At 55.5% G+C, this 23,279-nt stretch overlaps 11 protein-coding genes across 11 annotated transcripts; 6 read left to right on the top strand and 5 right to left on the bottom strand.

The window, feature by feature from the left end:
- Positions 1 to 10: 10 nt before the first annotated feature.
- On the top strand, positions 11 to 510 carry M409DRAFT_16413 (uncharacterized protein; the record flags this gene model as incomplete). The annotated part of the gene is made up of 3 exons (XM_033803613.1): positions 11 to 25; positions 100 to 397; positions 455 to 510. 3 exons carry the CDS (start codon positions 11 to 13, stop codon positions 508 to 510), a joined length of 369 nt encoding a protein of 122 aa, XP_033675033.1.
- A 1,004-nt stretch (positions 511 to 1,514) lies between these two features.
- M409DRAFT_49012 (uncharacterized protein) lies at positions 1,515 to 2,739 on the top strand (the record flags this gene model as incomplete). The annotated part of the gene is made up of 4 exons (XM_033811111.1): positions 1,515 to 2,011; positions 2,123 to 2,253; positions 2,318 to 2,625; positions 2,704 to 2,739. 4 exons carry the CDS (start codon positions 1,515 to 1,517, stop codon positions 2,737 to 2,739), a joined length of 972 nt encoding a protein of 323 aa, XP_033675032.1.
- Positions 2,740 to 3,275: 536 nt separating this feature from the next.
- On the bottom strand, positions 3,276 to 5,857 carry M409DRAFT_16411 (uncharacterized protein; the record flags this gene model as incomplete). Its single annotated transcript, XM_033803612.1, has 9 exons — positions 3,276 to 3,551; positions 3,607 to 4,079; positions 4,131 to 4,182; positions 4,232 to 4,420; positions 4,475 to 4,568; positions 4,626 to 4,633; positions 4,718 to 4,776; positions 4,805 to 5,123; positions 5,660 to 5,857. 9 exons carry the CDS (start codon positions 5,855 to 5,857, stop codon positions 3,276 to 3,278), a joined length of 1,668 nt encoding a protein of 555 aa, XP_033675031.1.
- A 548-nt stretch (positions 5,858 to 6,405) lies between these two features.
- M409DRAFT_49010 (uncharacterized protein) lies at positions 6,406 to 6,930 on the top strand (the record flags this gene model as incomplete). The annotated part of the gene is made up of 1 exon (XM_033811110.1): positions 6,406 to 6,930. One exon carries the CDS (start codon positions 6,406 to 6,408, stop codon positions 6,928 to 6,930), a length of 525 nt encoding a protein of 174 aa, XP_033675030.1.
- Positions 6,931 to 10,199: 3,269 nt separating this feature from the next.
- Positions 10,200 to 11,058, top strand: M409DRAFT_49009 (uncharacterized protein; the record flags this gene model as incomplete). Its single annotated transcript, XM_033811109.1, has 2 exons — positions 10,200 to 10,721; positions 10,780 to 11,058. 2 exons carry the CDS (start codon positions 10,200 to 10,202, stop codon positions 11,056 to 11,058), a joined length of 801 nt encoding a protein of 266 aa, XP_033675029.1.
- A 228-nt stretch (positions 11,059 to 11,286) lies between these two features.
- On the bottom strand, positions 11,287 to 12,241 carry M409DRAFT_16409 (uncharacterized protein; the record flags this gene model as incomplete). The annotated part of the gene is made up of 3 exons (XM_033803611.1): positions 11,287 to 11,590; positions 11,660 to 11,961; positions 12,044 to 12,241. 3 exons carry the CDS (start codon positions 12,239 to 12,241, stop codon positions 11,287 to 11,289), a joined length of 804 nt encoding a protein of 267 aa, XP_033675028.1.
- Positions 12,242 to 12,710: 469 nt separating this feature from the next.
- On the bottom strand, positions 12,711 to 13,523 carry M409DRAFT_16408 (uncharacterized protein; the record flags this gene model as incomplete). The annotated part of the gene is made up of 2 exons (XM_033803610.1): positions 12,711 to 13,110; positions 13,189 to 13,523. 2 exons carry the CDS (start codon positions 13,521 to 13,523, stop codon positions 12,711 to 12,713), a joined length of 735 nt encoding a protein of 244 aa, XP_033675027.1.
- A 281-nt stretch (positions 13,524 to 13,804) lies between these two features.
- Positions 13,805 to 14,438, bottom strand: M409DRAFT_16407 (uncharacterized protein; the record flags this gene model as incomplete). The annotated part of the gene is made up of 4 exons (XM_033803609.1): positions 13,805 to 13,894; positions 13,948 to 14,231; positions 14,288 to 14,359; positions 14,417 to 14,438. The coding sequence occupies 4 exons, from the start codon at positions 14,436 to 14,438 to the stop codon at positions 13,805 to 13,807; spliced, it is 468 nt and encodes a 155-aa protein (XP_033675026.1).
- A 1,015-nt stretch (positions 14,439 to 15,453) lies between these two features.
- On the top strand, positions 15,454 to 17,613 carry M409DRAFT_62273 (uncharacterized protein; the record flags this gene model as incomplete). The annotated part of the gene is made up of 1 exon (XM_033815101.1): positions 15,454 to 17,613. The coding sequence occupies one exon, from the start codon at positions 15,454 to 15,456 to the stop codon at positions 17,611 to 17,613; it is 2,160 nt and encodes a 719-aa protein (XP_033675025.1).
- Positions 17,614 to 20,022: 2,409 nt separating this feature from the next.
- On the top strand, positions 20,023 to 21,315 carry M409DRAFT_35100 (uncharacterized protein; the record flags this gene model as incomplete). Its single annotated transcript, XM_033810344.1, has 1 exon — positions 20,023 to 21,315. The coding sequence occupies one exon, from the start codon at positions 20,023 to 20,025 to the stop codon at positions 21,313 to 21,315; it is 1,293 nt and encodes a 430-aa protein (XP_033675024.1).
- A 967-nt stretch (positions 21,316 to 22,282) lies between these two features.
- M409DRAFT_16404 (uncharacterized protein) lies at positions 22,283 to 22,883 on the bottom strand (the record flags this gene model as incomplete). Its single annotated transcript, XM_033803608.1, has 2 exons — positions 22,283 to 22,727; positions 22,792 to 22,883. 2 exons carry the CDS (start codon positions 22,881 to 22,883, stop codon positions 22,283 to 22,285), a joined length of 537 nt encoding a protein of 178 aa, XP_033675023.1.
- Positions 22,884 to 23,279: the final 396 nt, after the last annotated feature.

Raw genomic sequence — 23,279 nt, 5'->3', positions numbered from 1 at the left:
ACAGGCAGCCATGTCGAACAAATACGTATGTTGTCTTTCGGCGTATTCGGCTGATCCCAAACAACCCAGCATCCAACCAACTAACATCATCAACCACAGGAAGCGCCCAGCGGTCCCCCTCCAGGCTACCCTCAACAACCGCAACAGGCCCACTACGACGCCGGTCCCGCCGGCGACCCTCGAGGCGCCGCAGACGGATACTACGGCAGCCCACCACCAGGTCAATACGGCCAACCTGCTCCTTATGGACAGCCGCCGTACGGACAGCAGCCCTATGGCCAGCCGGGCTATCCCCCACAGGGCGGCCCATACCAGCAGCAGCCGATGATGTATCAGCAAGGACCGCCGCCTGGTGCCTACGATCAGCGCGGTCCGGGCGGTGGTGGTGCTGGATGCTGTAAGGACATACACACAGAGAGCTTGAAAATGGGCAATTGCTGACGAGAAATGATAGGTGCGGGTATTATGGCCGCGTTAGCTTGCTGCTGTTGTTTGGACATCCTCTTTTAAAAATTCCTCGAGACTTGTGAAGCGAAAGAGACAGAATTGAAAGAGAGTGCAACACAGGACTTCGGCGAGGATAGGCCGTGGGCTGGATAGTGCATGGTGTGCCATATAAGAGCATGGTGTCAAGGCGTTTCGGAGGGACATATCATCGTATCATTCAGCTGGTTCGATTCGTTCTGTTTTCAATGGGTGAGATCAGGCCCGACGTCGAGGAATGGCGCTCGGGTACTATTGCTTGCGAGGCTTTCGTACTGCTTAATACATGGTCATTTACAATTTCTCAGACACAACAATGCTTATCTCGTCGCATTTCAGTCTGTCGCGGCTCGACGTCTGCTGTGCCCCGGAGCCGGACTCATCCAATGCGCAACAGACCTGAAAGATCTAAAAGCACTTTGTGTCCGCCATGATCAACGCAATCACACGAGACCATGGCTCACAAGGTGTTCAGAATGGCGGCAATGCTTCATAACAAGTCTTGCCATTGCTCTTGAGAGTTCAAGGATACTGCTTCATTCGAGAAGACGCTTCCATTCAAATCGTTTTCGAAGATCCCTTCAGTGACAGGTCATACATAGTCAGTGACCCATGAGCTATCAACTAGAGGGCAGGAGAGGCATGGCTCTAGGAGGTCGTGCCACATTCTCCAGTTTTTCCTCGTCTATGAGCTTTAGAAGGGGAGTCTTTTCCTTGAGCCGTAAGGAGGATGAATCTGCTTGGAATATATCTGTCTCATCCTCATCATACTTCACACGGAAACAAAAACTGTGTATCCCTTCGTTCCATTGGAACCGAGGTCGCTCTCGCCCAGCACCAATCGTCCGTGCGCAGAGACCCACTCGTTCCAACTTTCACTCACCGCACACGCTCACATGCAACTCCCACAAAACATCCTTCCCGTCCACTCAACATATCCACCTCACATCTCTTACAACCCAACAACGCCTACATGACCTCAACACCGCAGCCTCACCTCCCCAGTCTTCGATAGCGATAGCCCAACAAAAATGTCCGCCGACTTCTGGTCCGGCTACGTCTCCGGCGCCGTCGGCATCCTGGTCGGAAACCCTCTGGATATCTTCAAGACGAAACTGCAAGCCGGAAGCATACACTCACCTCCCCAAACGACAACTACTACCGCCTCGCAGACGTCGCCTCACTCCCGCTGGACCTCCTTCGCCCGCGGCTCCGCCGCCCCGATTCTCGGCTACGGCGCCCTCAACGGCCTGCTCTTCTACACTTACAACCGCTCCCTGTCTTTCCTCTCTCCAGGCGATACCCCTCCCAATGCAGCGGCGATATGGACGTCTGGAGCGCTAGGCGGTCTTGCGACGTTCGTCGTTTCCGCACCGACGGAACTCGTCAAGTGTCGCGCGCAGGTCGCCTCGCCCGCGAAGTCGTCCTGGGAGGTGACGCGGGACCTGTGGAGGAAAGCTGGTGTTAGGGGACTGTACTTGGGTGGTGGAGTGACGAGCGTGAGGGACGCGGTGGGGTATGGGTTTTAGTAGGTCTCCCCATGTCTCCCCTTTGCCAGATCTTTTCCTTTCGTGTTCTGTGTGGTAGATACCTCTTAAACCAAAACCGCTGAGACTTTCTTCCTTTTTCTTGCTTATAGTTTCTGGTCCTACGAACTCACCAAACGCGCCTGGTCGAATGAATCCGACTCCCAACAACAACAAGCCCTCAAAGTCCTGCTCTGTGGTGGTCTCGCCGGCGTCGTGACTTGGGCTTCGATTTTCCCGTTAGGTATTCCCTTCGCCTTCGTCCCCATCCACTGCCCAGTCACTGATGCTTATTGTTTGACGTAAAGACATGATGAAAACCCGCGTCCAAACCTGGGACCTCATGACCCCCTACCACACACCAACACCTCCACTCGTATCAGCATCTGCATCTGCAAGTCAGCCGCTCCTCCAACCACAACCACAACCCTCTCCAGCACCACCACAACAACAAGCCCCCCAGCCGTCAGACGGAGCAACAACAACCACAATGAAGCGACCCTCCACCTTCGCCATCGCCAACGAAGCCTACCGAGCAGAAGGCGCCGCCGTCTTCTTTCGCGGACTAGGGGTCTGCAGCGCGAGGGCATTTATCGTGAATGCCGTGCAGTGGGCGGTGAGTGATAATTCCCCATCATTCATCCCTTTCTTCTCGAGAGATGATGTCCGGCTGACGAAGAGAAACTTTGTGTAGGTATACGAATGGATGATGAAGACATTGACGAGTTGATGATCCCTTCCCGGCCTGATCTGGTGTCCACTACCTCGCCCACGGAGGTAGTGAGAGACATCCAGACACAGAGACACACATAAACCCGACACACAACCTCAAATACACCACACAATTTCAACACTGCCTGGCCATCACAAGACCGTGCCATGCGTCTCTCATAACGCCCCAGTGAAAAACATTGCTTGCCTTCCATTCACCCTGCTGCCTCAAACTATGAAAAAGGAAAAACAAAAGCAACTATTGTTACACAGTCCGCTCCGCTTTCCGTCCGTTCGACGCCACAAGGCTCAGTGGTTTTCTTGAAAGAAGCACGCTTTTTAATTTCCATACTGAGGACATTGGGTTCCGGTCCTCCGATGCAGGTAGTAGCAAGTAAAGCAGCAGCAGTAGTGGTATGTTACACGCCGAAGAGAACCAGTCGAAAGAAGTTCATCCAGTTTTCTCAGCTGTAAGCATGTAGTCGAAGAGGCCGTGATGGTGTTGAGAAGCTCCAGGAGGCTGTGGTCCGTGCGAATGCTGTCGAGGGGCAGAATTTACATCATCTGCTCCTGGATGTTGCCGGTTGGCTCCTGACCCTCCATGGCGCCGCCATCTGGGTACTTAGCGTAGTCGAGACCTAGGGGACGACCGCCGTAAGAGTAGCCTTGGAACTTCTCGATAGCAGTCTGAGCATCACCCTGAGCGCTGAACTGAACAACACCGGAACCACGCGAGCGGCCGTTTGGCTCGTACTGAATCTCAGCGCGGTCGACATTGCCGATGGTCTGGAAGAGCTCGACCAGATCCTCGTTGCTGGTGCTCCATGGCAGCTGCGACATATGTCAGTACGAGTCCACGCAAGCGAGGTTGATGCCCAAGACTTACGTTCTTGACGTGGATGGCTGGGCCTGGCTCGCCTCCTGAGAGGACACCATCGGTGAAGGCATTTGGTGGGACAACCGAAGCGGTAGCACTGCCACCAGCGCCAAAGCTGCCTCCGCCTTGACCGCCAGCGTAGTTGCCGCCGCCGCCGTAGCCACCACCAAATCCACCTCTGCCACCGCCATATCCGCCTCCGAATCCTCCACGACCGCCGAATCCACCTCCGCGGCCACCATATCCTCCACCACCGAATCCACCTCGACCGTAACCGCCTCCAAATCCACCTCGACCACCGAATCCTGGACCAGAGCCTGCGTAGCGATCTTCGCGGACCTCGAGAATGCGGCCTTGCCAGTCGTAGCCGTGGAAGTTCTGGATAGCGTTCTGAGCGTCTTCAGGGGTCTCGAATGCGACGATACCGGATCCCTTGGGATGGCCATCTGGAGCGACGTGAACGTCGGCGCGGAGGACGTTTCCTAGAGAGCAGGGTCAGTACCAGAGCAAGAGATGAGGGATACACAACATACCAGCTTGACGGAACAGGTCCTTCAGATCCTGCCAGCCGACTTGGAATGGCAACTGTAGAGCGTCAGTACGATTCAAGATTCCGGACAAAAGGTGTACAAACGTTAGACACGAAGATCTGGCGAGCACCACCGGCTCCACCAGGAGGACCTCCGCCCATGCCACCACCATAGCCACCGCCTCCATAACCGCCGCGGCCACCGCCGTATCCACCGCCAAATCCAGGGCCACCGCCGGCACCGCCGCGAGTTGGTGCTGATGAGCCGGAAAAGCGTGGCTCGGTCTCACGATCCTGCAATCGACGTGAGCATGAAACATTAGTGTGGTAGTCGCCTGGTACACTCACCTCACGAACGTATACGAGCCGTCCCATAAGCGGCGTGTTGCTGAGTGAGGTGATGGCGGTCTGTGCCTGATCTCTTGTAGCGTATTCCACGATTCTGAAGGCAAATTAGCTTCATCCTGATGCCGTCGAATGGATGGCGTCTTTTACTCACCCACAACCCTATATCCCAGAAGAGTCCTGCTGTCAACCCAAGTTCCTCAAACAACCATTTTTTGCCAGTTAACCAGCCTGCACATAATTTACCTTGCTCATCCCATTTGGAAGTAAAAGTACGTCGGCGAAGAGAACGTCCAGAGTGCCGTCTGTTCGAGAGTCAGTGCTGCAAGTGACATTGAGGGAAGTGTCCCAGCTTGCCCTTGCGCATGTGATCCTTGAGGTGATGCCACTTGACATCGTAGGAGAGGTTGCCGACATAGACGCGGCGGTCCTGCTGCGAGGACTCGTTGACCGACTTCATCATTTGTTCCTTGTTCTGCTGTCGATCCTCGTGAGAGCGTGGTGGTGCGCGACGATCGCTGGAGTCGTAGTTGCCGTTCTCTGGTGGGCTGCGGTCACGGCGTTCTCGGCGATAGTCGCGAGATGGCGATCGGCTCCGGCCGCGGTCTTCGTAGCGGCGGCGCGGTGAGCGAGAGCGTCGGTCGCGAGGCTCCTGAATTGTCACATGTCAGCATCTGAATGTTGGTGAAGAATATTTGACGACGCTTGGCCCTCTCGTGCTGTTGGCGGCGGCAGGCGTGGTCGGAACGGCAGTGGATGGCGGGCGGCGGCATTGCGAGTCCAATGGCAAGGTAGAGTCATCGTGCGCGTTGTGAATCCATTGGGGCGTGATGGTGAGTGACAGCGGTGATGGCGAAGCTTGACGATCGAGTTGGCCGTGTGCAGCAGCGGCAAGAAGCATCTGTCTGGGGCGCTTTGCCAGAGATTGTCCAGCGGTATGGCATGGCCATGTCGTGTTCTGTGCTGGTACGCACATCTTGCAGGCTTATACTCGAGATGAAGACGACATGTTCAGTACATTGGACGCCGTGCACATGACTTGTGTGCCAGTCCCAGATGATGTGCAGAGAAGCAATGCCGGCACATGATTGGTGCGCAGACTTGTATGCAAAGACGTCGTATGTCGACGGATAAGAGATGTTATCTCGAATGATTTTGAGATGAGTATAGACGGCATGGCATTGCTACGTCCGCAGCGCTCGGCTTGTCCAGAATCTGCAAGTGGTCTTCAAGCTCCCACGCATGTCCGAAGTCCTTGTCTGCTGCACTCGTCCGCACGTTGTCTTCTTGCCCAGTCTTGCCGCGGCCGCTTCGAGTATCTGCGCATTGCTGTCTCTTCTCCTGCACGTCCCGCTCCAGCATCTTCAGGTCGAATCCAGCTGACATTGCGCGCCGACCACCATCCACAGCCAGTCGATATCCAGGTCCAGGCCAACCAACAAACGACACGAGAGGGCTCTGCTGGCAGTCAGAGGGGATGGGGGTGTCAGTACTTACCGGGTCACGGCGGTAGTCGTCACCTAGAGTAAGAAGTGAGCCAGGGCGGTTCGGTGAGGAGGTCGAAGAGGGGCTGTCGGACGGGTGGTAGTCGGACAAGGTGTGGAGAAGAGGTGGAAGGTGATGAGATGAGGTGGACGAGGGAAGGAAGTACTAACCCATCTTGTGACTGGCGAAGCAGGTGCTTTGAAGTCAAGTGAGTGAGGGCCTAGCGTGGCAGCAGCTGCAGGCTTGGAGTGAAAACCCTGGCAAGTATGTGAGCACGACGAGCTTTCAGCAGCAGCCAACCACAGTCAGCGGCGGGCAGCGAGCGAGCGAGAAGCAAGCAGGTCAGGAAACGCAGCAGCAGCAGCAGCCAGCAGCGAGCGTGGGAGCGCAGCGCAGCGCAGCGCAGAGTGCCACGGGCCAACAACACTCCAGGGTGCAGTGAGCAGAGGATGTGGACAGCTCCACCTCGCCAGCCCAGCGAGCGCGGCCTGCCTGCACAGCACAGCGCAGCACTGCTGCCGCGAGGTCAGACACCGTACGTCCCAGCAATCCTCCGCACCCGTGCGCGCTGCCGACGCTTCCTGGTTGCGGCCACCACTGCTGCTGCTGCTGCTGCTGGTCGAGGAGGGGAGGGCAGCCTTACCAGCACGTGCGAGGCCTTGTGCCTTGGAGACGCTGCAGGTGCCGAATGCGATGTTTCTGCTGCTGCACGTCTGCCGCGTTTCTGCTGGAGCGGCCGCGGGGGAGTCGGTGGTGCGGCGCAGCGGCGTGTAGGCGTTTCGGTGAGTGCTGGAGCGTCCCAATCAACGTACGTGGCCGTCCGCGAGCGATCGTATCAAGACCGGGATGATGGTGTGGTGATAGAGTTGGCAGAGCGTGCAAGCTTCGAGGCAGCGCGACTGCGGCCGGCGACGGCCAAGCTCCATCCCGAAGCCGATGCCCCGGGCGCTGGCCAATTCATTGGGCTGCCATGAAATTGCCCATGAAACTGCATCAACCGGCCATCAATCGCGATGAATGCCCCCTACGTGTCCGCGTCCGTATTGCCACACCGTCCTAACCATGGAATTGTACGCAACGTTCTATCGTCGACGCCCTCAATATAAACGAGCTCGTACCGAGCCAGGGCGAGGACGCGTTGCCGGGACATGGCAGATACGACCCAAGCGTCGACTACGACATGCCCCGGCGCTTGGGAGGCATATTATTGTTGTTATTACCTCTGCGATTTCCTCTTGCACCCACCTCCGGCTACAGACGACCTTGAGACATGCGTCTCACCGCTGCAGTAGCTCGCAGACGCCGGCAGCACTCCTTCGGTCGTCGCTGCACTGACTTTTGGCCCCCAACCACTCTCTATCCCCGACTATACAACAGACTTCATCACGCCCATCTCACCTCACCGATACATCTGGCTCCGCAGAGTCTCGTTCCTAGCACCAGCTGGCCGTCTGATGCATTAGCCTGCCGCTTGTACCGACTACACAATCAACACTCGCATCAATAAATCACGCCACGCCATTCTGACAGCGGGCCTCCCGTCTTCGCTTCCATCCATCAGGGTGGTCTGCATGCACATTTTGCAAAAACTCTCTCACGTAGATCGTGCGCAGGACCAACCTGCAGCCCCAACGCCTCATCAGTGTCGCAACACACAGTCCAAAACACTGTTGCGGCCGAGGCTGTCCCTCGACCGAGTATCTGCAAGGATGTATATACATCCACAACCGACCTTCTACGCACCTCTTCCAAGTTGCCTTTGCACATGCCAACATCGTTGGGACATCGCCCGCAGCAAGGCAACGACTCCACACTGCTGGCGGCTCAATGCTCATTGACTTTCCGTCTTCCCCGGACCTCGTCTGCTGTATCATCAGACCTGGTGCCTTAGCCTCGACCAACTTCTCCACCTGTTCTATCTCGATGTCTCCACCACGTCTTCTCCAACTCTGCAAGAATGACCTTTGGAAGCTTGGCGTGGCGCAGTCCAAACAGCTGAAAGTGCGACGGCATTCATGCAAGAAATGCGATTTGGCAAGCTATGCCTCGATGAGGTTAACTCCACAGCAACTTGCGCGAGACATGCAGCTGCTGGAACGGATGAATTACCTGAGCAGAGTGTTGCTCCAGTAAAAGCAACACCGCTTTCAGTTCAATCTCGTGTAGGGCTGGGAGACTGCAGCCCAAGACCATCGGACAAGTTCGGCGTCCACGTGTAGAAAGCCACCCAGACACCTATAGCCCAGATCACGGAAGCTTGCTGCCAGAGCATGCGCATCCTTGAGGAAAGGATCAAACGCCACGCTTGGTATCTTGTAAGTCATCAGCAAGTAATCGTGACGGATTCCTCGGGATGGCAAGGTGGCATGTGATTGATGCGTGTTGCTGCTGCAGAGTATCCACATTCACAGGAGGAGTAGTGTAGGAGGAGTTGGCCGGGGGTTGCGAGCCGTGTGCAGTGCAAAAGCGTTGAGCTTCTTTCCTCGCGTAATGTTGCGTTTCCTCCAATGGGCATCGTAAGGAGAACTATCTCCTCTTGCCAATATTTCTTATGCGGCCTTTCTTTTCCGTCTGCGTACATGCATCTTATCAATTTCTTCTACGACCTTCTTCCAGATTCTGTTGTTCGACCCTCCGTCAGCTAATCGCGAGCTGTAAAGACGGCATAGGGCCATGGGCGTTTATCTACGACTCTATCTCAAAGCAGAGCTAACGAATGGATTGGCGGTGAACGTGCCATTCAGTAGTTCACCCCAGTGATAACGCTGCCTTCGAGCAAGACCACACAACGGTCGCGGTCTTCGTCAATATCGGTTGTTTGGCTGAGATTTAGTCGCTCGAGAAGGCGGACCAGCTCGAGCGAGTCCAAGTGGTTAACGGAATCGCGATCTCGCATCTACGACTACCATCGTCGCTTGTCCAGCGGTAGGATGCCACACTGACTACAATTTTCGACCCTTGAGCACTCGAACTGGATCCACACGCGCACTAACAACCAGCGTCCACAACCTCGTCACGTCGCCTAACATCACGACACTCAATGACAAGCCCCTCTCCCCTCTCCCGTCAAACGCTGCCATCTCTCCGATCCAACAGATGTCTTACCAGCCCCAGAACGTACCTGTCGAACTCCAGGGGTCGTTGAAAGGTCCCCAAAAGCCCTCACGACTGCCGTGCCTTCTCCACGCAAGACGTTGTCACACCTTTGCAAGAACTCCTCCTGCGAGATAGTCTCATGAGAAGCAAATGATAATTGCGTCGACGCAGGGTAGAAAAGCGCCATCCGGTCGAGATCATCAGCGAGCAATACGTGGCAAAGTCGGAATGCTTGCTAGTTGCGACGCGTCAACCGCGTAGGCGTGCAGATCCATTCCCTCAGCCCAGTGAACAGTGCCCTGCGAAGATTTGGTGCTCGGCGAGCCATTCATGCTTGAAGCAGTACCTTCCATCCGTATGCCGGCACCATCACCTGGCTTGCCGAGGCCCCTACGATAAAGCTAACGCAACCACTTTGCCAGCCCATGTGACTCGCTGGTGTTTGACGAGCTGCGACAAGGACCAGAATGCACCTCAGCCTTCGATTGGTCACACAGTTTCTCAAGGACGTGATGTCTCCAAAGATGCGAGAGTGTGTCAAACCTGTGGCGGCATCGCGTGACAGGTAATGAGTGCGGATCGGTATTGACCTTTGGACATTCCAGAATCTCGTATTGGCGCAAGTGAGTTGAGCTCAAGTCAAGCCGACTGTCAAGACGTAATAGCTTGTAGAATAAACTTTACCTTCGAGAACTTCCCCATCGCTCGCAAGACCTACAGTACCCAGATAGGATGCTGCAAGGTACCAACAACGCTGAGTAATCGTTGATGTAGCTTCAGAGCACCCTTACCGGCTGTCAAGTCCCAGATGAAACGATCATACGTTCGAAACGAGTCTGTAGACACCGCAAACCACGGTAAACGCCATTTCCCTCGTAATTCGAACGTCAGACAATTATTGTTGGGAAGTGTTGAGTTAAGGTGAAGTGGCAATCGGAATAGAGGACCGCCTTGCCGCGAGCCGAGCCGCGACGATCGTCACGCTTTCGACGCCTTGCACGAGAGCCTCATCTTCGGCGAAGCGCAACTGCAGCTCGTGACTTCCGACATCCACCAAACACCACCTCACCTCTCCCGCCATCCTCTTCAAATTGCCGGATTAGCATCATCAACACCTTCCCAGCCACGAACAACTCGAACCACAATCATGGCGGAAAACGAAGCGAAACAGATCGTCCAACAGCTCGACTCGCTCAAAGCAAACCACCTCACGCAAGCTCCTCAACTCCTCTCCCGCGCCAAACTCGCCCTCCTCAATCTCAATGCCCTCGTACCATCCGAAGACACCTCATCAAGCCATCTCGCGCTCGCCACCGCTGTCCTCGAGCGTGGCGCCCTCATCAGCATCAAGCTCAAGGACACGGACAGCTTCACGCGATACTACCAACAACTGCAGCCATTCTACTCGCTAACCAGCCGGTCGCCGAATCAGAGCAAAGTAACGGGGCTGTACCTGCTCCTTCTGCTGAGCGTGGGCGACTATGCCGGCTTCCACACGGTGCTTGAGGGTCTGGAGTTGAGCGCGGGCAAGGAGCAGATTGAGAAGGACCAGTTCATCCAGTATCCAGTGCGGTTGGAGCAGGCGCTGATGGAGGGAAGCTATGATAAGGTGTGGGGTGAGACGAAGAGGGAGAGAGTACCGAGCGAGGAGTTTGGTGTATTCTCAGAGGTAAGCACACCACAGGCACATGAGTTATGACATGGTCATACTGACACACGACACCTAGGTCCTCATCGACACCATCCGCTCCGAGATCGCATCCTGCTCTGAGCGCGCATACCCATCACTACCCATCTCCAACGCCAAGAACCTGCTGTTCCTCGACTCCGAAGGCGCCGTCATCCAGTTTGCACAAGCACGAGGCTGGGCAGCAAAGGATGGCCGGATATACTTCCCCCAGCAAGAAGAGGAGGCTTTGGCGGCGGAGAAGGATGTCATGAGCAATAGCGACGTGGTCATCGAGAACACGTTGGGGTACGCGAGGAAGCTGGAGACAATTGTGTAAGAGTATGAACAAGGGCGTATGTATAACTTCACGAGACTTCAATAGACAAAGTCTTGCCATAAGGTGGCGAGATGCCATACCGACATGCTGAATGACCATATTCTGGGAACTACATCTCACATGAATCTTAGGCCTCTCCCGTTTCGATTTGGAACGATACAAACTTCACTTCTCGCAATCCAACCGACATCATCACATCAAGCTACGAACCACGCCCATCCTATCCCCCTACCCCTGACACATCGTCGTCTCCAAACCCCCCATCACCCCCCTCCACTCCTCCGTCCCCCTCGCCCTCTCCACATACCCCCTCACCTTCTCCGGCAACAACCCCTCCCTCCCCACATCACACAACCGCACCGCCAGCGCAACAACATGCGCATCCGCCGCACTAGGCCGCTCCAACCCAAACAGCCACCCTTCCGTCGAAGGCAACTTCTCATCAACATACTCCAGGAACCTCCGCATTTCCTTCTCGGCTTGTCGGACGGATTCCGGGCCGAAGAGGGTGTTGAGGTCTGTGCCGGTGTGTCTCCATCCTGATCAGTACCAATAGGACCCTCGAGGGTTCGAATGATTAAGGTAGGGACTGCAAACTCACAAAGAAAGCTTCCCCTCCAACGCCCTCCTATACCCCCCATTCCCCTGCACCTCCCCCTTCTCCAACAACGCCCGAATCGCCGGCTCAAACCCCTTCGGCACATGGTCCGCCGGATGCCCGCCCCCAAACGAGAGGATGAAATACGGCAGGGGCGCGTGGATTCGGTGCAGGATGTCGTCGATCTGCGCTTCGTAGCCGGGAGGTTTGAGGGCGGGGAAGCGTTGGGCGAAGAGGTTTGTGATGGCGAGGCTGTCGGGGAGGGGGGAGGGGATGTTGGGAGAGGGGGATGTTAGGGCGGGGACCTAGAAGACGTTATGTCGAGTTACGATGGTTGTTATTGTGTTGGGTTAGAGGGGATGGGGGAGGGGAAAGGGGAGGAAGTACTTTTCCCTTGGGATTCACGTTTAAAAGGTAGAATTCACTCAACTGTTCGAGTTTGAAATGGATATCGACTTCTTTCTCCTCGATTGTGATTTCATCTTCGGGGTTCGTTGGGGCGCCCCGAATTGCCAGCGTATACTGCAGCATGTACGAGGCGAGGGAGACGGGGGAGTAGTAGACAGTTACAGGGATTGGGGCCATGATTGTTGGAGAGTTTCTGTTGTTCGAGTTGTACGTCTGCTATTCTTCTGCCGAGACGTGGAGCGCATCTTTTTGTACATTGCTATATCACTACCACTAGACATAGACAACTAGCGTCAGACCGTCAGCTGTAGCTAGACCAATGTGTGGTACGCTTTTCGCTAACAGCTGAAAGCTCGTCAAAGACGGGAGGATGCTCTGTCAGCGTCTTCTTCAGCCGCCAGAAGTTTTGTTTGCCCTACTTCTCGTCTTCAGCTATCTGGATGGTAGCCGAGAGCTGGACAAGATATGTGACAGGAGGTGAGAACGGTAGCGGAGATGTCCTTTCCATACTCCTGCTTAGACTGGGGTAGAGCCCGGTCTGTATGTCGACGTGTCCTCTGATATCCGTAAGCCTTCTCAGCCAGTCCATGCAAGCAGTTGTCTGTTTCCTTAACAGAAGTCATGCTCCTCTCTCTTCGATGCCTCTCTATCCATGGATTCCACTAATGCCTCGCTGGATGGATGCGAGCATGTTACGCAGCTCCGACGAACCACGACGGCCTCGAAGACGTCGGTAGCTCGAGCTCGCGAGTTGCGCCAGGAAACACGCTCTAGCCACCTTCATCTGTCTCTCGCAACCTCCCGTCATCTTGAATTTCCTGCTTTTGTAAAGCGCTGAGTCGTAGTCCTGCACGTGCTTCGAGATCGCCCGGCACAAGTTGATGATACCTACGTGCGGACTGCCTTCCAGCGTCACAACTTGGAACAGATCGAGGTCCTTCTTCTGCAAGGCTCCGCCAGCAAGGGTTGTCACATCAAGAAGTTCCAGATCTTTCTGATCTTCCTCCTCCAGTCTCGCATGTACGTTGAAGTTGTTCTGGTAGTTGCTCAAAAATCCCATGTGTCCCATCGGTGGTTGACAGATGAGCATATCACGCCAAGAAGCATGTGGTTAGCCCATCGACGAGGCGTCGGCCACCTCATTGATGTTGCTGAGGACTCCAAACTCGTCTTCGCTGATGGAGAGGACGGACTGGAAGATAGTCTTCCTACCAGGCGTCGCAAGGACTTCGGCGCAAGAGGTGTCGAGAGCGAAGGTGGTGACCCCTGGCAAGATCTCGGATTGTTCTGAGGGGATGGGCTTGAGAAAGAGCGCCTGCTGAAGCTGGATTGACTCGGCGACGGTCGACCGCCAGCGGCGTGAGACTCGCTGTTTACTGAAGACGTCGCGGATCGGCAGGTCGAGGATGATCATCTCCAGCAACTCGACGGTGTCGAGAACTCGGGCTGCGGCCGCCATGTTCGTGATGTGCGGCGCACGCCAATTTGTGCCGTGTAGATGTTCTTTTCGATGTCGCACCGACTTTCGCTGATGTTCGAGGTTGAGCTCACGAGACAGGCGGAGATTTTGGACGGCAAGCGGCTGGCTTAAATTCGGGTCCAGAAACGGAAGTTGCGGGAAGATGATTACTTTTGAAAGAAAATTGAGAGTGACGAGCGTACGGATTTTGTCAAGATTTGGCTTCCCATTCATGTCTAGCTACTGTGCCGTTTGGTGGCGTCGATTCTCTATGGCAGCGTTTACTTTGGGTCGTCGAAGACGTAGGTGAGGTGGCACTTGCCGCAGTACTGGCGGTTGTGCATGGCGGCCATGAAGATACCGGCACCGCACTGTAGACTGTTAGTATCCGCATGACACGCATCTCGAGTCTTGTCATGCTCACCTGCTCAGCTGGGCACTCTCTCCTCAGACGCTCGATCTTGCCATCACCGTCCACCTTGTAGTACTTGAGCACAGCCAACTTGGTCTTCTTGCGCTTGTGCTTGATCTTCTTGGGGGTGGTGTACACCTTCTTCTTGCGCTTCTTGGCCATACCACCACGCAGACGTAGGACGAGATGGAGGGTGCTCTCCTTTTGGATGTTGTAGTCGGAGAGGGTTCGGCCGTCCTCGAGCTGCTTGCCGGCGAAGATCAAGCGCTGCTGGTCCGGGGGAATGCCCTCCTTGTCTGTTGTTTATATGTCAGATGCTGTGCTCGCCTCGCGACCGATGCGATGAGCGTACCTTGGATCTTGCTCTTGACATTGTCGATGGTGTCGGAAGACTCCACCTCAAGGGTGATAGTCTTACCCGTAACTGTGCGGTCCGGTCAGTGAGTGCGCCGCCGCCATCGCGTTGCTGAGGGCCACGTACGGGTCTTGACGAAGATCTGCATCTTGTCTCAGCAGTGATGCGTCTTCAACAAATGTTGCAGATGTCCAGAAGGGCGAAGAGAAGATCTGGAGAGGCGGCGGATTTGGACTTCGGTGGGTGGCCCGGGCGCGCCAAGGGAGGCTAAGCTGTTTTTGGACGTGGCAAGGATTACTATGCGGCTCTGCGCTCGGTAATCAACAACAACACCTCCAACAACACGACGTTTGCCACGACATCGCCGTGACGACAAGCACGAGATGGCGTTCGTCCGATATTGGGTTGTTGGTCGAGCCGTGGTTCTTCGGAGAATAAGATGGCGCAAGTCCCACGAGTGTCTTGCAGCCGCCGTTGGTGCTGCGAGCGAGCATCCCGGCAGCGGCTGCGCTGCCAGGACAACCGGCCGAGGACCGTGATGTTTACCGTGACCGCATTGACCTACCGTTTCACAGTGCTTGTTGTATATCATTCATCTTCACACCCCCAGCCACCTGCTCTTGAGACTGCTGCACACTAGACACCACTTCTGCTTGTACATAGCTAGCAGCAGCAGAGGCCAGCTACTACACTCGCTGCACCACTCCACCATCTACTAGGCCTGAGTGGCCTTCAACCCCCAACCTATCCCTCCTCATTTGTGTGGGATACATCTGAGGAGGCGAGAAATACCCTAGAAGTCTTTCGCCCGGCGGCTGCGGCTTGCACTGCGTGAGGTATGGCAGCAGGACAATCCTCGGTCTCGTCTTCAGCACTGACAAGTTCATGTAGTACCGGATCCAAAGAAGGTCGCCCGTGAGCGACCTTTAGACATACCAGGACCCCACCAGGACTCTTCCCCGGACTCAATCTTGCCCTCAAACACCATGCTGCCCGCAAGTACGGCCTCGAGCATCCAAAAGCGAAGACAACAACATCGCCGACAACAATCGCTCGAAGTGCCAATACTTGCCACGCCCTTGCCTCACCAACACCGACGGACCAACCCAGGACATCGACCAGGCCACCGACGTGGGCTCAGTCTGGACCAGAGTCTGAGCACCATGAACTCGCCCTCCGGATTTCGACCCCTCGTACCCCAGGACATCAACGGCCCACCCCTAGCAAGGACACAACACTACCCGGATACTAACCCAGCATTCCCACCGGATCAGCAGCATCTTATCAAGCAAGAAACGCAGGAGCACAGCCTAGCTCAGCCGGGCTATTCGCAGCCGCCGCCGCCGTCTCAGGCAGGCCCACCAGACTTCCAATCCCACCTTCATCAACACCTGAACGGCATCTTCAATCCCTCCGTCAGCGGACCCAACCCAGAGCAAGCCGCCGCTGCCATGCAACATCTGCAGCACCATATGATGTGGTACGAGCAGAACTTTGGCAACAGCAACGGCGCTCCACCACCACCCAATCCCAACATGCAAAGTACGCCATTCGTCCAGGTCAGCCATCCTGTCGCCGGCGACATGGCTGCACCTCTCTTCCTCTCGCAACCTCAAATGCCAGTCATGCCGGCTACGCCAATCTCGCATGGCCACGCGCAGACAGTCCCCAACACGCCACAGAACCATGCGCAAAACTGGCCAAGCCCACCTCCGTCACGAGTCAAGCATCAACGAAGTCAGAGCTATCAGCTTGATGTCGCGCCGATGCCTCCCAACCATGACCCAAATCAGTTTGCAACTCAAGGAGGAGCCTTCAGCAATGGGTCATTCAGCTTCTCAGGTGAGCAAGACTACGCTGCCTCCGCTTACTCCTCATCAATAGCAGACGCATCCTCGCCGCCTCACCAGCACAGCACTCCGATGCCAACACTCTTCGAGGAGACTACTCCCGAATATGCCACGCACGGAGGGTTGATGTATCAAGCAGCTGGCGGTGCTGAGCAAGATTTCAACAGCCCACATTTCATGATGGGTGGAGGGCCGATGTGTCCAGAGCAGGCAGCGTTGGATGCGGCCGGTATCGACGCAACCTATATCGACACTGGAATCAGCGAGGAGCAGATCAACTCATGGCTGGTACATCCCACCGGCAAGGGCGACGCTTATCGCTGCAAGTGGGAGGGTTGCAACACGAAAATCAACCGCAAGGAGAATGCACGATCGCACGTTCAGAACCACCTGGACGATCGACGGTTCCGATGCAATCCATGCGGGAAGAGGTTCAACCGTCTACACGACACCAAGCGCCACCACCTTACCCACACCAACGAGAGACCAGCAATCTGCCCGTGTGGCAAGACCTTCGCACGCGCTGATGCTTTGACTAGACATCGGCAGCGTGACATGTGCGAAGGTGTGCTGCCGGGATTTGAGAAGCTCGAAGAAGACAAGCCAAAGCGTGGCCGACCGAAGAAGGACAGATCGGGCGGCAACGACAAGTCGAAGAAATTAAACCGTCCTGACTTCGAGACCAGAATGAAGAAGGCAGCTTTGGCACGATCAATGGATGCTGGCAACGGCGACCACAGCTTTGCGGGTAGCACGAGCTCTGCAGCCAGCGAGTGCAGTATGCCCCATACGCCACCGCAAGATCACGACGCAATGGACGCCAACGACTTCCTCAACATGGACGCCAGTAGTACACAGTTCAACACGGCCTCGAACACTTGGCTCGACACTCCACCGACTTCGCCGCCTTCAGCCACCCAACTCCAGAGTACTGATTCCAAGATCTTCATCGATCTCAGTATTCCCGAAGAGCAGCCAGAGAGCGTATCGCCATCGAAGCTTTCGACACGATCGTCGCCAGTGCCAACAGCAGGAGTAGCAGCGTCGGTACACAGCCACTCAAGCCCTGCCGATAACGCCAAGAACCTCTTTGCCGACCATTCTTCACCACCGGGTTTCACAAATGGCAGCTTCCACGGCGACTCGAGTCCAATTGACGGTGGAGTCGACATTTTCAACGACGCAGTGGACTTTGATGTGCTGAACTCGCACCCAGATGTCGGACGAGATCTCTTTTCACCGCCAGGAGAGTCATGCAGTGGGTCGAGTGTCTACAACTCTGATTGGGACACCGTGCACATTGGCAAAGTGAAGGGCGGTGTCTCGAACGCCATGCCAAGCACCATCTACAGCGATAGCTTCGACACTGTCCAGCGCAACGCGTTCTCGATTGACGACTTCATGGGCAATGCCGAAGAAGACCAATACAACGACGTCCGCGACATCCTGGACTCATGGGTTGCCTCGCACTAAGTGCTTGCTGGCACAAGCCGATGAGCGACGAAGTGACGAGAAGACGATCCACAGAACGAGTGTAGCAACGACGAGCATGTAACGATAAGACGGAGGAGATAATTACGACTTTCGACGACGACAACGAACTTGCATTTCAGCGCCTAATGACGACTGGATGAAAGATGACGAACGGCATATGGAGCAGGATGGGAAAAAGAACAAGACTGCACGGCGTTCAACCAGGCGTTGTTTTTGGATACGATCGATATTTGCTGAGCGTTCTTCTTTTTCTGCCTCGATCGTCCGGCCGGACCGTCTGTCTTGCGAGAGACGACATACACGGCGCGACGATTTCCGCCCTCTGCTGCACTTTTTAATGATTACCCCCTCGTCTTTCGCTCTTGGAGCCGGATCTGCGATACACACTACTGCCTGTCACTACCGTGGCTGCCGCAAGGACAACAACGCACACACGCGCGCGCGCGCGCGACATGTTGATTGTATCATAGAAGATTTGGCTGGATGGTGGTCTTTGAAGCGTTCTGCGTGGTTAGATAGTTAGTCTTAGGTAGAGTCCCGGGCTTTGACTCCTAGCCGCAGGTTTTTCTGCTTGTGGTGGGTCGAGTTGGTCGGGTTGTACTCCTTTTGACTGGCAGAGGTGTACTCCAATTTAACAACTTATGATGAATAGAATAAAGGTAAGCAGATGCAGTCTGGTAGAGTGTCGTCAAGCAGCACGCTTGGACCGCCGTAGTCTATTTCGACCTCAGCTCGCTTTTCATCCACCTCGCCAGGCAACCAGATAATCCTAACCCGAGCAATGCGAGCGGGCCACCTTCGACAAATCACCTCGCACATGCATTGTCATCCATCTGAACTTTCGGTTACCGGGACTGGATGCCAAGAAGGGGAGCATAAAAGATGGGTTTCAAACTGAATAAGGTGGGTGCTGCACGCCTCCTGAGCAGAGCTTCGTCGAGCTGGACCTCTCGGACACCGGATTCGCGTATACGTCCGTCTGAGACATGAGCAGACGAGCACCTGGAAAACTCGCAAAAGTTTGAGAATAGATATCTTTGACTGTGGACTTTGGTATGAATAAGTCGAAGGAAGCGGATTGCTTTGTCACCTGATCGATGCCCTGGATCAGGCACTGCGAAAAGCTGATGAAGACGAGCTGAGGTGAGGTGATGCGAGTTGAGTTTTGCGGCTGCCGGCGGAAACACGAGAGCTCTCGGCGGCGCCTGCCACCTGAGCCGGCAGTTTACAATCTCCGGTTCCGTCCTGCTTCACATCGCTGCTCTCATCAGCACTCCTCGCACGAAACGAACGAGCGAACTGTAACACATCCCACGTACCACCAGATCATCTCCCACCACAGCAATGGCCTTTTGCGTCTGTTCGCGGAGGGTTCTGTGCTGGACATGCGACACGGCGCACACGACAGTCGATGACATGGCCAAGCGGTCGCGCGACCAGCGTGTGGCTTTGCAGCGCGGTGATATCATCGAGCATGGCGACAAGCGCCTGGTCGCATGTGCTGCTCTTCTGGTGAAGAAAAAGGCCTGCGCAAAGCAAGGCAGCCGCTTAAGAGCTGCTAGGCGGGTATGGCTGCGCCCAGTGCTGTGTTGGTGATCCGCGGACTGGGCGGCATGGCTTTGGAGTAACCAGTCCTCTGCGGGAGAGACAGCTGCACGCCCGGCCGTCAGCAACATATTAGGGAGCTGGACGGAGCTTGGCAGGCTCCGGTGTGCTGCTGGCGCTGAGAGGAAGAAGCAGAAGGGCTCGGATCAGCCGGATTGGAAGAGGATGAGATGATGACTATGTAGCGCGTGGCTGCTCACTAGCACCTCACAATCAATGACATGCGGCGCCAATCCGCCTCCCACCTCGTCCGCTGCTCTGCTCTCTGCTCTCCAACATCACACAGCGTCGTCTCGACTCACGGTCGTTTCTCGTTGACAGGTCGACAGTCTTGTGCAACGCCAACACCACCCGGACTCGGCTGCGAGTGGTCGCGTGCGGTGGATCGCCAGGCGGCTGTTAAGATTGCCAACCCGAGACGCTAGCAGAAGGCCGTGGACATCAGCAATCTCGCTCGCGGACAGCGCCTAACGTCTTCAAAAAACCTTCCGCCGCGCCATTGCTGTACATCTACCACTACCCAGCCTGGTGTCGCGTGCGCTGCCGCCATCCATTCGCATCGCATCGCATCGCATCGCATCCTCCTGCTGCTGCTCCCGGCATCTTGTGCGCGCACGACCAGCATCCCACTGCACAGCCGCATCCGCATGCTCGCGTGAAACACCGCAGCAGCTCGCTTCCTCCACCACCACCACTACTACAACCACACCCGCCCTCCTTGCGATGCGGCTCCCATACTTCTCCCTTCCCGCCGACGACTCGACGCCTCGCCCCTCGATAACCATGCCTCGACTACCCTTCTCGCTCCCGAGCCTCCCCATCCACATTCCTCACCGAATACGCCGCCGCTTCCGCTCGACGAGGTCCAAGATACGCTCACGGCAGACGCCCACCTCATCCATCGCATCCATTGAAACCTCATTCAACCCCGCCGACACGATACGGTCCCTCCGAACACATCAATGGAGCGTATACGATGCGCAATACCTCTTCCTGGCGGTGCTCGGCATCTTCAGCTTGTGCATAATACAGAGCCCAGGGCCGCTCTTCAAGACGCTGGTGGCCACCGCTCTGTTGACTAGCCTGGTAATACCGATCACGAGGCAGTTCTTCCTCCCATTTCTACCCATCGCCGGCTGGCTCATCTTGTTCTACGGATGTCAATTCATTCCATCAGAATACAGGCCAGGCATCTGGGTTCGAGTGCTGCCTGCGCTGGAGAACATCCTTTACGGCGCAAACCTGAGCAACATCCTCGCCGCACACAAGAATGCAGTTCTTGACGTGCTGGCGTGGCTACCATATGGAATCACGCACTTTGGCGCACCGGTCGTGTGCTCAGGTCTGATGTTCATCTTTGGAGCACCCGGCACGACCCCAGTCTTTGCAAGGGCTTTCGGATACATGAACATCGCAGGTGTGATTATCCAGATTCTGTTTCCATGCAGCGCCCCATGGTACGAGAACATTTACGGACTGGCACCAGCCAATTACTCGATACCTGGATCACCCGCTGGTTTGGCACGAGTTGATAAGCTGTTTGGCATCGACCTCTACACCTCAACATTTACCGCCTCGCCGCTCGTGTTCGGTGCTTTCCCATCGCTGCACTCGGCAAACGCCACCCTCGAGGCGCTCTTCATGTCTCACGCATTCCCAATGCTGCGGCCGCTCTTCATCCTCTACACCGTATGGATGTGGTACGCAACCATGTACCTCAGCCATCACTACGCGATCGATCTTGTTGGTGGCAGTACCATTGCTGCAATCGCCTACTTCATCGCAAAGGGCAGCTTTTTGCCACGACGACAGCCAGGCAATCTATTCCGCTGGGATTACGACTACGTGGAGTATGGCGAGGAACAGGATCCATACGCTTACGGCATCAACGACATTGACGAGTACGAGCTTGCTCGGAAGGGCGACAGCGATGAGTGGACAATCGGCTCCAGCTCCAGCTTCTCAAGCAGCAGCCGCGAGCCATCAACTGGCATGCGGTCACCCAGTGCTGACAGCGAAACGTGGGAAGGCGACACCCTAGCATCATCATCCGACAACGAGTACCAAAAAGCATAGGTGCGATTTGGTACACTTTCAATCTATCCCGGATCGATGAACGCCCCACGAACCGGCCAGACCCAGCCGAACCGATGACGATTTTGACGACGATTGCATTGCATGGCGTGTGTTTTGACATTGTTTGTGTGCATTTTCAGCGGAACAAGAACTCCTGGGCAACGAAAAACACGAAACCTCTGTTTGGAACCAAGAACACCGGCGTTTGAAGTTCAAAATCACGAAACGACGACGAACGCTTGTGAAAGGCAGCCTCGCGAGAGCTTTTTTCGCTTGAAGGCTATTTGAGAGCGTTCTTGCTGTTTGATCTTCTCAAAGGCGAGAAAGAAAGACGAGAAAAAGATACCCCCCGATTACATTCGCTTTTTTGTGTTGTATTAGATGTACAGCGACCACACTCGCTATGGAACAGGGGAGTCTTCGTAGGACGAAGGAAGGGATGAGGAAGAAGGGGTCTGCAGCATTTTTGTGTGCATAAAGGAAGGGCTTTCTCTGCATAGACGTTATGGTGCAAATAGACATTATGGGAAGGGCGATATGATGGGGGGAAATGGGTCATGACCTCACGCTGTGAAAGAGAAGAGGAAAGGATTCCCTATCAGCAGCTGGGAATGTTGTAGATATTGTAATGCATAATCAGCGTGCCCGATGATGGTTGATTCAAAGGTTTACAAATTTCGTGATCAGTTTCCCATACTATTGAGCATTTACCACTCCAGGTTGAAGAAGCATGCACGTTCATATTTCCCACGTGAGCCTTGGCGCTTTTGAGTGAATCTCAATGCCTCTCATTGACACATTGGCCACTCTCTCCTTCTACTTGTACACAATACAGACTCCCAGAAGCGGGGTATCTCGTCTTTCCCAAATCATATAACGCCACGCCGTATAATCCCCATGCTGCTGCTGTACACGTTTCCCGCTATGCAAAAAGACAACCTCGAAACCACCATCCCTTTGAACTTCATCAAGGCACAACCACAACCCCCATACTCCCCGCCTGCGCCACCACACTCCTCACCACGGCCTCCAAACTCATCCCACTCAGTCTCGTCTCCCCCTGCTTAATCCTCGCAATCTCATAAACATGCTTCAAACTGACACTCCCCACAACCCCCAACCCGCTATTCCCCGGCGGCGCGCCCCCAGAATGCGTCGCTTTTCCCTTGCCCTCCATCCCCAGCCGGGATTTCGGGCCCGCGGTGTTTCCCGCGCCGCGCAGTTTGTTCTTCGTGGGGGAGACGCCGGCGGCGGCGAGGAGCAGGGAGGCGGTGGGCGGCGTGCGCAGTTCGAAGTGGAAGGAGCGGTCGGGCCGGACTGTTACGCGGGCGGGGATGGGCGTGCCGACGATGTAGGAGGCGGTGCGGGCGTTGAATTCTTTGCAGAAGTCCATGGATTTTACGCCTTTGGAGCTGGGAGGGTGGATGTGAGTATGGTGGTGTTTGGATGGGTGTGGTTTGGGGGAGTGGCTCTTACCCCAATGCTGGGCCGACGGGCGGCGAGGGCGAGGCTTGGCCGGCGCCGACGATGAGCTTGACGATTTGGTCGCCGAGGATTTTTTTGGACATGGTGAGTGGTGTGTTGAAGCTTTCACATGCGAAAGGTGTTTGCTTGCTGCATTGAAGTTCAGATCGGCTGTCGGGACTTTTAACAGCACGTGACACGACGTTCGGCTCGCCTCGATCTCCCCCGAGCAAATCCACAAATCACGAGGCGGTCCACGGCTGCTCTCTTTCGCGTTCACCACATTACACTGGAATGTGCATTGCAGCATCGGGATCCTGACTTGGGACACACCATCTTCCACCTCTTCTCCTCTGCGACTGCCATCATCGCTGCAGAATCGCAGACGACGCTGCACCATATCCGCCCGGGAGGACTGTAACATTCACGGCCGTTGTGTGTGCATGATGCACTCTGCAGAGCCAACGCATCCTTCTCCAACGCTGCGCTGCGTGTCGCTG

This window comes from Zasmidium cellare, assembly GCF_010093935.1.
Source record: "Zasmidium cellare ATCC 36951 unplaced genomic scaffold M409scaffold_1, whole genome shotgun sequence".
NCBI lineage: Eukaryota > Fungi > Ascomycota > Dothideomycetes > Mycosphaerellales > Mycosphaerellaceae > Zasmidium > Zasmidium cellare.
The sequence above is the reverse complement of the archived record's forward strand: the minus strand, read 5'-3'. Positions and strand labels throughout refer to the sequence as shown.